Source organism: Triturus cristatus, chromosome 8 (assembly GCF_964204655.1).
Source record: "Triturus cristatus chromosome 8, aTriCri1.1, whole genome shotgun sequence".
In the NCBI taxonomy this organism is placed as follows: Eukaryota; Metazoa; Chordata; class Amphibia; order Caudata; family Salamandridae; genus Triturus; species Triturus cristatus.
In genome coordinates, this window is record NC_140591.1 from 25909605 (window position 1) to 25922341 (window position 12737).

Consider the following 12737-nt stretch of genomic DNA (forward strand, 5'->3'; position numbering starts at 1 on the left):
GCGGAGTCGGGGTGTACCGAGTCCATGGCCATGCAGAGGTTGCAGAACCTGCGCGGTCCTCTGGCCGGGGTAGAGCTAGCGTGGTTAAAAGCCCCTTCTGCAGCCACGAAAGGAGCGAAAGGCGGACGCAGGCAGGGATGACATTGAGAGGCGCAAGGAATTGGCCGTAACCCATGACTCCTTGAAGCGCTCTAGCGCCGCGTCCGCCCTGCTTCCGAAGAGACAAAAGCCATCAAAGGGCATGTCCATAAGATTGGCTTGGACATCCCCTGAGAGGTCAGACATTCTCAGCCTGGCGTGGTGCTTAAGAGCCACCGTCGAGCAAATCGCTCTACCCAGTGAATCTGTCGTGTCTAGGCCACTGAATATGGCAAACTTTGCTGCATCTCTTCCATCGGCCATAGCCTGGGAAAGGACAGCCCAAGCCTCCTCCAGGACTTGTGGCAGAACTTGCGCAACCGTTTCTCATAGTAAATTGGAATAACACCTAATAGGCATGCAGTGTTTACCGACCGCAATACTAGGCTGGTGGAGAGAAGTTCTTACCAAAGCTGTCCAGGCTTTTGGATTCCCTGTCCAGGGGGGCGGAAGGGAACGCGCCACAGGAAGTAAAGGCTTGGACCAACAAGCTCTCCGTGGTATGATGGTTGGAGAGGAAAGCTGGGTCGCCCAGTGTTGGGCGATGGCGGCGGTTGATAGTTCTGTTCACAGGAGCTCCTGTGCAGGGCTTGGTCCAAGTGCACTGTAGAACATCTGTCAAGGCCTCATTAAATGGCAGCAAGGGTTCCAAGGTGGAGACACCAGGTGGCAGGACCTCCGTAAAAACATTAGTCTTGACTGCCACTGTAGGAAGCTGCAGTTCCAAGACTTCCGCAGCCCTACAATTGCAAAGGGACCCCTCTCCTCTGTAGCCAGGTTAGGAGGAGACAGCATGCCAGGTTCTGGGGAGGTGTCCAAACCACTGGTATTACCCAGGTCCTCGTGCCAGTCCATGTCCTCATTGTAAAGCGGGATTTCTAAGGGATCCTGCTGCCCCTCCCAATCTTCATCCAGTCCTAGCCCTTTAGAATAAGGCACAGAACTCGACATGGACACTAACAGCACTTGACTCTGCAGACCGGGCCTCGTACGCTGAGACTCCTCCATCTAGTCAAGTGACGGATGGGGCGATGTTGAATTATGCTTCGACTTCTTGTGCTTTTTATGGTGTTTCTTACCTGACCTCGACGACTTCGATTGGGAGGAAGAAGACTTCGACTCCCCGGAGCGGTGCTCGGACCTTCCTCTCGACCGAGACCAGAAGCGGGAGCGAGATATCCGGGGAGATCTCTGTGATGTCAGACCGCAAGCAGCTTTACGGACCGCTCCCTCAAAGCTTTCACCGCCATGGCCCAGCAGTCGGAGTACGACTTCGGGTCATGGTCGCGCTCCAGACACCAAAGACATACCAAATGGGGGTCCGTTACCGACATGACTCGGTGACAGGCACAGCATGGTTCGAACCTCAAGGTCTTCGCACTGGACATCTTACACACCAAAAGTTTCGACAAAAAGTCGAAAAAAGTCTGTCAAAAATTGACAGGGGGTAGCTCTTTTAGACAGATCTGCGCTAACTGGTGCGGAAAGAAAAGAACTGACGTCAGGGCGCCAGGGTGGTGCCTATATAGATGACGCAGACGTCATGACGACGACAAACCCGACGCCTACGACGTCACATGGAGTCTACCGACGGCACCTATCAACGAGCAGGGGTACTGCTATCAAAAAAATTCCAGATCCAGCAAGACGCCTGGAAGTTCACAGGTAAGGAATCTCAGCTAGATGTCTCTATCAGATACACTGGAACAATCAGATCATAGAAATAGCTAAAGGACTGCAGATACACACACATGCACATAGAATTCTCTGATCTGTAGACGTGCACACTCACAAGAGCACACGCTTGCATGCTCATAGAAGTCTAAGAAGGCATACACAAACGCGGATGGCCATAGAAGTCTCGCACACAAGCGTACACATGCATGGTCCTAGAAGTAAATAAAGGACTTAAGATACATGTGTACCCATACAAATCTCTAAGGGATGCAGACACGCTCACGCTGATAGAAGGCCCCAAGGGCTGTAGACATAATCACACACATACAAGGACATGCTTGTGCCCACAGGAGTATATAAAGGACTGCACACACATGTGTGCCCATAAAGTATCTAAGTACTTCAGATACAGACATCCAATGGTGCACACTTGCATGCTCATAGAAGTGTCTAAAGGACTGTAGACACTCATGCGTGCCCATAGAAGTCTCTAAGGGCTGTAGAGGCCCACACACATAAAAAGTCATACACATACATGTGTGTCCATAGAAGTCTTTTTCTAAGGCTGTAGATACACTCACACATTCAGATCATAAAAATATCTAAAGGACTGCAGACTCCCACATATGCTCATAGAAGTCTGTAAAAGCTGCAGACACACGTACAAGGACAGACGTGTGTGCTCTTGGAAGTATCTAGTGGACTGGAGACACACACGCGTCATAGAAGTCTCTAAGGGCTGCAGACACACACATGCTCATAGAAGCATCTAAGGGCTGCAGACACATGAACTAAGACAGACATGCATGTGGTTTTGACGCATCTAATGGACTGGAGACGGACATGTGTGACATAGAAATCTCTAAGGGCTTCAGACAGGCTCACACTCATAGAAGCCCTGAGGCTGGAGACACAAAAACACTTGTGCCTGCTCAGAAAAAGTATCTAAAGAACAGCAGCCGCTCAGGAGTGCCCATAGAAGTCTTTAAGGGCTGTAGACACACACACACACACACACGTGTGCTTGTAGAACTATCTAAAGGACCGCAGACACACATGTAGGCTCATAGGAGTCTCTAAGCGCTGTAGACACTCCCACACATGCGTCCTCATAGGAATATCTAAAGGATGGCACACATACAAGCATGCCCATAGAAGTCTCTAAGGGCTGTAAAAACAAACACAAAGAGACACACACACATGCGTGCATATAGAGATATCTTGAGGACTGTAGACATATATGATTGCCCGTAGAAGCCTCTAAGGCTGTAGACAGGCACATGTGTGTGCTCATAGAGGTATGTAGTGGACTGCAAACACACATGCATGCCCATAGAAGTCTCTAAGGGCTGTAGACACACATGCATGCTCATAGAAGTATGTAGTAGACTGTAGACACACATGCGTGCCTCTAGAACTCTGAGGGCTGTAGACAGGTACACACATGTGTGTGCGCTCATAGAAGTATATTGTGGACTGTAGACACACATGCATGTCCCTAGAACTCTCGGAGTGCTGGAGTCATGCTCCCTGGAATTCTCATAGATGTCTCTGAGGGCTGTAGACACACAGAGACACTCATGTATGCTCAGAGAAGTACTAAAGGGCTGCAGACGTATACACATGCCTGTAGAATTACACACCCGTAGAATTCCATAAGGCTTGCACACACAGATAGTGGCACTTGGCCTTGTGCTTCATTAACTTTCTGCTTCTCCTTCTTCCAGTATGTTCCAGAGGATCTGTTCCCCGTCTACAGGGACAAAGTGGTTCCAATCGCAGACATCATCACCCCCAACCAGTTTGAGGCTGAGTAAGTCTTTAAAATCTTAGTGAAAGCGGGTGAGTCCAGCTGATCAGGTGGTTAATATCACAGTGCATGTGGGTGAGTCCAGCTCAAAAAGTTGTTAATATCACCGTGAGAGCAGGTGAGACCAGCTCAATAAGCGTTTAATATCACAGTGAGAGCAGGTAATTTCAGCTCAATAAGCGTTTAATATCACAGTGAGGGCAGGTGAGTTCAGCTTAATAAGAGGTTAATATCACGTTGAGAATGGGTGAGTGTAGGAGGCAGACTTAGTATATGGTACACACTTATGTAGGTGTAGCACCCTGGATTAATCCAGACAACCCTTATGGTGATTTTAGTGGTCTTAGACAACCTTAGAAAGCTCTCTAAGTGGTAGTTGTGGAGAGCAGCCTGCAGGCTTAGTCCACAAGGAGTGTGAAGCAGCTTGTTTTACCAGTACAAATCATATAGTGTAGGTTAAATGAAAAATAACCACACAGTGCAGTTATAGAAATATGTATTCATTATAAACACGCACTAACACATTGCAATGTTTCCTCTCCGGAGATATAATCTCAGTTCACACAATACTTCAGTAATAGAACACGTAAGTAGTACAAATACACAGTGGTGTCTAGGGGCAAACCAAACCATATACTAATAAAGTGGAATGCACCTGGGAAGCTAGGTTCATAGGTGCGAAGTGATGTTGGAAACCGCCGTACACCACAATGGAGGACTGTAGCAAAGATGGCGCTGACGAAGAAGGTGAAAGATTCCCGAGGAGCCCATGGGACGATTCAGGATTAGAGGTACCTGCAAGCAAAAGGGACAGAGTCTATGCCACTCAGGAGCGATAAGTAGGCATGGAAAACGAATGCCCACTGTTGTCAGAAGATGCAGGAGAGTTGACGTCACCCTGATGCTGTAGATTTGCGGAGCAGGCGACGTTGCGGAAGACCAGGAGCCGTTCACGAGCTGTCCCACGTCGGATGTCAAGAGCCAGGGGTCGGTGTCTTGGTAGCAAGAGATGTTGGAGGCTGGAGTTTCTTGAAGCCCGAAGATCTCTGGAGAAGAGAGGCCACAAGCCTTGGCAACAGCAAGTCGACATGGTGCAAGGGGACCTGCTCCAGCTGTTACGACAAGGGATACTGGCTTCAACCTTGCTGTGAATACAGTGCAGGCCTCGAGGGAGTTGCAGAACCATCACCTGTGTTACTGAACCTTTTGGAGTCCGTGGGAGCTCAGGAACAGTAAGGCTGGCAGAATGACGAGACCAGAGCAGCAGGAGTCTTCCCGTGCAGTCTCGGTTACCAAAGCGAAGTCCACCGAGGTCCAAAGTGCCCAGACGGTTGAAGATGAAGTGGTTTCGGATCTAAATCTTCTTCCACGACGAATCTAAAGAACCCCCCACAGGTAAGCCATTAAGTACCCTAAAGAAAGGGTTGGGATGATTCAGGGGTTCCTCCCAGAAGAGGGGCTGGACAGTGGGAAGGATGCTCCCATGTCCTTTGTCCAGTGTTACGCCAGAGCGGGAGCCAATGTCTCCCATAACTGGTTCCAACTGGATTATACAAGGAGGGCACCAAATGTGCCCTTCATATCAACAAGCCTTGGTAGCTGCAACAGACATGGAAAGCGAAGGAGCAACGTTGGGGCCAACAAGGTCAAAGGCAGTCGCAAGACAACCTCGACCAGCTCACCAAAGACGCAGGCCCATGGTGCGGAAGATATGGTGAAGATGCTGATCTTGGCAGGAAAAGATGCGGGAGGCTGGTGCTTCTTGACTCCTGAAGATCTCTAGAGTGCAGGGCCAACAAGCCTAGGCAATTGCAAATTGAGGAGGTGCAGAGAGGTTTGTTCCCAGCGGCTCATAAGAGGGATACTGGCCTCAAAATTGAAGAGAGCACAGGTCAAGACTCGAGGGAGTTGCGGAACTACCACCTGTTTTGCTGAGCCTTCTGAAGTCCGTGGGATGTCAGAAGCAGCAGACCGGTCAGCTTCGTTGTGGTGCCTGCAGATGCAGGGGAGTGACTCCTTCACTCCAAGGGAGATTACTTCAGGTGTCCTTGATGCCCCCAGGTCTGTTGAAGATCCTAGAAGAAGCACAGACAGACAACGAAAAAGACTGGCAGAACAGCAAGACCAGGAGCAGCAGGAGTCTTCTATGATGCAGTCTCTGTACCTGACGAAGTCCAGAGAAGTCCAAGTGTCCAGAAGGTCGAAGAGTGACGTGGTGTCAGGCTTGAGTCTTGCCACACGATGAATCTGAGGACCCACCCACAGGTAAGCCCTTTTATACCCTAAAAAAGGGGTTAGGATGACTCCGGGTCCCTCCCAGAGGAGGGGCTGGACAGAGGGGAGGATACTCCCATGTCTTTTGTTCACTTTTGCACCAGAGCAGAAGCCAAGGGCTCCCAGAACTGGTATTAACCAGCGTATGCAAGGAGGGCACCAAATGTGCCCTTCAAAGTAGTCTGGTGGCACAGAGGGGAGTATCCTCCCCTCTGTCCAGCCCCTCCTCTGGGAGGGACCCGGAGTCATCCTAACCCCTTTTTTAGGGTATAAAAGGGCTTACTTGTGGGTGGGTCCTCAGAGTCATCGTGGGACAAGACTCAAGTCTGACACCACGTCACTCTTTGACCTTCTGGACACTTGGACTTCTCTGGACTTCGTCAGGTACAGAGACTGCATCATAGAAGACTCCTGCTGCTACTGGTCTTGCTGTTCTGCCAGTCTTCTTCGTTGTTTGTGTCTGTGCTTCTTCTAGGATCTTCAACAGACCTGGGGGCATCAAGGACACCCGAAGTAATCTCCCTTGGAGTGAAGGAGTCACTCCCCTGCATCTGCAGGCACCACAACGAAGCTGACTGGTCTGCTGCTTCTGACATCCCACGGACTTCAGAAGGCTCAGCAAAACAGGTGGGAGTTCCGCAACTCCCTCGAGTCTTGACCTGTCCTCTCTTTAATTTTGAGACAGTATCCCTCTTAGGAGCCGCTGGGAACAAACCTCTGTGCACCTCGTCGACTTGCAGTTGCCAAGGCTTGTTGGCTCAGCACTCCAGAGATCTTCGGGCTTCAACAAGCTCCAGCCTTCAGCATCTTTTCCTGCCAAAATCAGCGTCCTCACCATATCCTCTGCATGGTGGGCCTGCATCTTTGGTGAGCTGCTCGAGGTCCTCTTGCGAGTCCCTTGGACCTTGCTGGCCCCAACGTTGCTCCTTCTTCGCTTTCTCCCGCTGGACACCGACCCCCTGGTTCTCGACTTCTGACGTGGGATAGCTCATGCGTGGCTCCGGTCTTCCTCAGCATCGCCAGGTCCTCACAGCTGCATCGACAAGGTCACCGTCAACTCCGTTGAACCGTCTGTCATCGGTGGGCATTGCTCTCCCGTGCCTCCTGGTCACCTGCGAGTGGCGTAGACTCTGTCCCCACTGCTTGCAGGTTCTTCTCTTCAAGAATCCACCCTTGGATTCCACCGGACTCTTGCACAGTCTTCGCCAGCGGCATCTTTCCGAAAGTCCTCAATTGTGGTCTACAGCGGTTTCCTACGTCACTTCGCGCTTATGCACCTGCCTTCCCTGGTGTAGGTTTCCTGGGGTATCTACGAGTGGGGTGACTCGCCAACCTTCTGTCTTCCACTGGGTTTAACTAGGAAGGATTCTTCTACAAAACTGCAACTGCGACTTTCCAGTTGACTTCTATTGAGTACGTACCTGTGTTTCCACTCTGCACACAGCCTCTCTGGGGTTCCTGGGTACTTACCTTGGGTAGTTCCTTGTGTCCCCCAGCTCTTCTGAGTCTCCTGGTCCAAGTCCCAATTTCGGTCGCAGTTTGCATTAGTTTATGGTTTGGTTGCCTCCTGGAGACCACTGTGTATTGTGCTTACTTACCTGTTTACAATTGAAGTATTGTGTGAATTTATGATGAGATCTCTGGGTAGGAGCTATACCAATGTGTTAGTGAGTGTTGTGTAATAAATAAATATATTTTCATAAATACACTGTGTGGTTCTTTTTTATTTAATCTACACTATGTGATTAGTTCTGGTAAAACAAGCTGCTTAACACTCTTTCTAGACTAAGCCTGAAGGCTGCTCACCACTTAGAGAGCTTGCTAAGGTTGTTTTAGACCACTAACATCACCATAAGGGTTGTCTGGATTCATGCAAGGTGCTTAAATAAGTGTGCACCATATTCTAAACCAGCCTCATACGGGGCGAGTGAGTCCAGGTGAATAAGTGGTTTATATCACTGTGAGAATGGGTGAGTACAGCTCAATTAGAGGTTAATATCACAGTGCGATACAGCCAAACAATCATAGCATGAGTCTTAGCATGCTTGAGCTTCACACAGAATATCTGCTGTTCCCCCAGCTCAAGGTGTGCATGGCTCAAAATGTAGGGCATACACTCTTGCACACTCCTTTGCACACAGAGAGACATATTCTTAGAGATATGCCCACGGTCCGGCATGCACACCCTTACACACCAACATGCTCTCACACAGTGTGAGGCCTGCACACAGGCAGAAGTGTACAGGCACATCTTTACACGCAGTAACATACGAGGCACGCAGTAATGTGTAACACGCCTCGTAAGCGTCGCCCAAAGCAGCTGGGGACTCCTAGCCAATAAAATATTCATATACTGGTCTCAAATGTGCACAGATGGGCCTCCTAGGCTCCTCTCAAACCAATTTGTGTACTACACACCTTGCCAAAGGAGTAAAGGAAATCCGAGCAGATTACACCTATTGTAAGTGACCGCCAATGGCTTCCACTCAAGGCCAACATTGACTTTAGAGTAGCCTGCCTCATACACCAGGTGATCCATTTTAGCATGCCCACCTATCCAGGAATGAAACTCCACACCACAGGACAGAGAAAGACCACAGGCAAATCCACCCACCTCGATAATCCTCATAGCCTAAAAAAATCAAACCTTCTCAACCAAGCCTACTCAAGTCAAGTTCTCAGAACCTGGAATCTAATTCCAGAACAACTAGGACTCAGTTCAAACTTCCTAGTCTACTGTGAGGCCCAAAATCTTCACCTGAAACTGAGTGGCCCTTTCATTGTTCCTGTTCCAATAGCCTCTTGTTCGATGTCTTATGATGTAAAACCTGCAGAGCTCCACTGCCCTTGTGGTGCGTCCTGTAGTTTGGTGTTCTTGGGTTCTGAGGTAACCTGTTGCTGCATGTGAAGCGCTCCACTGCCCTTGTGGTGCGTCCTGTAGTTTGGTGTTCTTGGGTTCTGAGGTAACCTGTTGCTGCATGTGAAGCGCTCCACTGCCCTTGTGGTGCGTCCTGTAGTTTGGTGTTCTTGGGTTCGGAGGTAACCTGTTGCTGCATGTGAAGCGCTCCACTGCCCTTGTGGTGCGTCCTGTAGTTTGGTGTTCTTGGGTTCTGAGGTAATCTGTTGCTGCATGTGAAGCGCTCCACTGCCCATGTGGTGCGTCCTGTAGTTTGGTGTTCTTGGGTTCTGAGGTAACCTGTTGCTGCATGTGAAGCGCTCCACTGCCCTTGTGGTGCGTCCTGTAGTTTGGTGTTCTTGGGTTCTGAGGTAACCTGTTGCTGCATGTGAAGCGCTCCACTGCCCTTGTGGTGCGTCCTGTAGTTTGGTGTTCTTGGGTTCTGAGGTAACCTGTTGCTGCATGTGAAGCGCTCCACTGCCCATGTGGTGCGTCCTGTAGTTTGGTGTTCTTGGGTTCTGAGGTAACCTGTTGCTGCATGTGAAGCGCTCCACTGCCCATGTGGTGCGTCCTGTAGTTTGGTGTTCTTGGGTTCTGAGGTAACCTGTTGCTGCATGTGAAGCGCTCCACTGCCCTTGTGGTGCGTCCTGTAGTTTGGTGTTCTTGGGTTCTGAGGTAACCTGTTGCTGCATGTGAAGCGCTCCACTGCCCTTGTGGTGCGTCCTGTAGTTTGGTGTTCTTGGGTTCGGAGGTAACCTGTTGCTGCATGTGAAGCGCTCCACTGCCCTTGTGGTGCGTCCTGTAGTTTGGTGTTCTTGGGTTCTGAGGTAACCTGTTGCTGCATGTGAAGCGCTCCACTGCCCATGTGGTGCGTCCTGTAGTTTGGTGTTCTTGGGTTCTGAGGTAACCTGTTGCTGCATGTGAAGCGCTCCACTGCCCTTGTGGTGCGTCCTGTAGTTTGTTGTTCTTGGGTTCTGAGGTAACCTGTTGCTGCATGTGAAGCGCTCCACTGCCCTTGTGGTGCGTCCTGTAGTTTGGTGTTCTTGGGTTCTGAGGTAACCTGTTGCTGCATGTGAAGCGCTCCACTGCCCATGTGGTGCGTCCTGTAGTTTGGTGTTCTTGGGTTCTGAGGTAACCTGTTGCTGCATGTGAAGCGCTCCACTGCCCTTGTGGTGCGTCCTGTAGTTTGGTGTTCTTGGGTTCTGAGGTAACCTGTTGCTGCATGTGAAGCGCTCCACTGCCCTTGTGGTGCGTCCTGTAGTTTGGTGTTCTTGGGTTCGGAGGTAACCTGTTGCTGCATGTGAAGCGCTCCACTGCCCTTGTGGTGCGTCCTGTAGTTTGGTGTTCTTGGGTTCTGAGGTAACCTGTTGCTGCATGTGAAGCGCTCCACTGCCCATGTGGTGCGTCTGTAGTTTGGTGTTCTTGGGTTCTGAGGTAACCTGTTGCTGCATGTGAAGCGCTCCACTGCCCTTGTGGTGCGTCCTGTAGTTTGTTGTTCTTGGGTTCTGAGGTAACCTGTTGCTGCATGTGAAGCGCTCCACTGCCCTTGTGGTGCGTCCTGTAGTTTGTTGTTCTTGGGTTCTGAGGTAACCTGTTGCTGCATGTGAAGCGCTCCACTGCCCTTGTGGTGTGTCCTGTAGTTTGGTGTTCTTGGGTTCTGAGGTAACCTGTTGCTGCATGTGAAGCGCTCCACTGCCCTTGTGGTGCGTCCTGTAGTTTGGTGTTCTTGGGTTCTGAGGTAACCTGTTGCTGCATGTGAAGCGCTCCACTGCCCTTGTGGTGCGTCCTGTAGTTTGGTGTTCTTGGGTTCTGAGGTAACCTGTTGCTGCATGTGAAGCGCTCCACTGCCCTTGTGGTGCGTCCTGTAGTTTGGTGTTCTTGGGTTCTGAGGTAACCTGTTGCTGCATGTGAAGCGCTCCACTGCCCTTGTGGTGCGTCCTGTAGTTTGGTGTTCTTGGGTTCTGAGGTAACCTGTTGCTGCATGTGAAGCGCTCCACTGCCCTTGTGGTGCGTCCTGTAGTTTGGTGTTCTTGGGTTCGGAGGTAACCTGTTGCTGCATGTGAAGCGCTCCACTGCCCTTGTGGTGCGTCCTGTAGTTTGGTGTTCTTGGGTTCTGAGGTAACCTGTTGCTGCATGTGAAGCGCTCCACTGCCCATGTGGTGCGTCCTGTAGTTTGGTGTTCTTGGGTTCTGAGGTAACCTGTTGCTGCATGTGAAGCGCTCCACTGCCCTTGTGGTGCGTCCTGTAGTTTGTTGTTCTTGGGTTCTGAGGTAACCTGTTGCTGCATGTGAAGCGCTCCACTGCCCTTGTGGTGCGTCCTGTAGTTTGTTGTTCTTGGGTTCTGAGGTAACCTGTTGCTGCATGTGAAGCGCTCCACTGCCCTTGTGGTGCGTCCTGTAGTTTGGTGTTCTTGGGTTCGGAGGTAACCTGTTGCTGCATGTGAAGCGCTCCACTGCCCTTGTGGTGCGTCCTGTAGTTTGGTGTTCTTGGGTTCTGAGGTAACCTGTTGCTGCATGTGAAGCGCTCCACTGCCCTTGTGGTGCGTCCTGTAGTTTGGTGTTCTTGGGTTCTGAGGTAACCTGTTGCTGCATGTGAAGCGCTCCACTGCCCTTGTGGTGCGTCCTGTAGTTTGGTGTTCTTGGGTTCTGAGGTAACCTGTTGCTGCATGTGAAGCGCTCCACTGCCCTTGTGGTGCGTCCTGTAGTTTGGTGTTCTTGGGTTCTGAGGTAACCTGTTGCTGCATGTGAAGCGCTCCACTGCCCTTGTGGTGCGTCCTGTAGTTTGGTGTTCTTGGGTTCTGAGGTAACCTGTTGCTGCATGTGAAGCGCTCCACTGCCCATGTGGTGCGTCCTGTAGTTTGGTGTTCTTGGGTTCTGAGGTAACCTGTTGCTGCATGTGAAGCGCTCCACTGCCCTTGTGGTGCGTCCTGTAGTTTGGTGTTCTTGGGTTCTGAGGTAACCTGTTGCTGCATGTGAAGCGCTCCACTGCCCTTGTGGTGCGTCCTGTAGTTTGGTGTTCTTGGGTTCTGAGGTAACCTGTTGCTGCATGTGAAGCGCTCCACTGCCCTTGTGGTGCGTCCTATAGTTTGTTGTTCTTGGGTTCTGAGGTAACCTGTTGCTGCATGTGAAGCGCTCCACTGCCCTTGTGGTGCGTCCTGTAGTTTGGTGTTCTTGGGTTCGGAGGTAACCTGTTGCTGCATGTGAAGCGCTCCACTGCCCTTGTGGTGCGTCCTGTAGTTTGGTGTTCTTGGGTTCTGAGGTAACCTGTTGCTGCATGTGAAGCGCTCCACTGCCCTTGTGGTGCGTCCTGTAGTTTGGTGTTCTTGGGTTCTGAGGTAACCTGTTGCTGCATGTGAAGCGCTCCACTGCCCTTGTGGTGCGTCCTGTAGTTTGGTGTTCTTGGGTTCTGAGGTAACCTGTTGCTGCATGTGAAGCGCTCCACTGCCCTTGTGGTGCATCCTGTAGTTTGGTGTTCTTGGGTTCTGAGGTAACCTGTTGCTGCATGTGAAGCGCTCCACTGCCCTTGTGGTGCGTCCTGTAGTTTGGTGTTCTTGGGTTCTGAGGTAACCTGTTGCTGCATGTGAAGCGCTCCACTGCCCATGTGGTGCGTCCTGTAGTTTGGTGTTCTTGGGTTCTGAGGTAACCTGTTGCTGCATGTGAAGCGCTCCACTGCCCTTGTGGTGCGTCCTGTAGTTTGGTGTTCTTGGGTTCTGAGGTAACCTGTTGCTGCATGTGAAGCGCTCCACTGCCCTTGTGGTGCGTCCTGTAGTTTGGTGTTCTTGGGTTCTGAGGTAACCTGTTGCTGCATGTGAAGCGCTCCACTGCCCTTGTGGTGCGTCCTGTAGTTTGGTGTTCTTGGGTTCTGAGGTAACCTGTTGCTGCATGTGAAGCGCTCCACTGCCCTTGTGGTGCGTCCTGTAGTTTGGTGTTCTTGGGTTCTGAG

General features: G+C 50.9%; 1 protein-coding gene across 2 annotated transcripts in view; it reads left to right on the forward strand.

Moving 5' to 3' along the window:
- Positions 1-12737, forward strand: part of PDXK (pyridoxal kinase) — a 471678-nt gene that overhangs the window by 412298 nt on the left and 46643 nt on the right. For both annotated transcript variants that reach the window (XM_085620780.1, XM_085620781.1), the window contains one exon: positions 3543-3628. In XM_085620780.1, coding sequence (XP_085476906.1) covers positions 3543-3628 — 86 coding nt within the window. The remainder of the gene's footprint in view (positions 1-3542; positions 3629-12737) is intronic.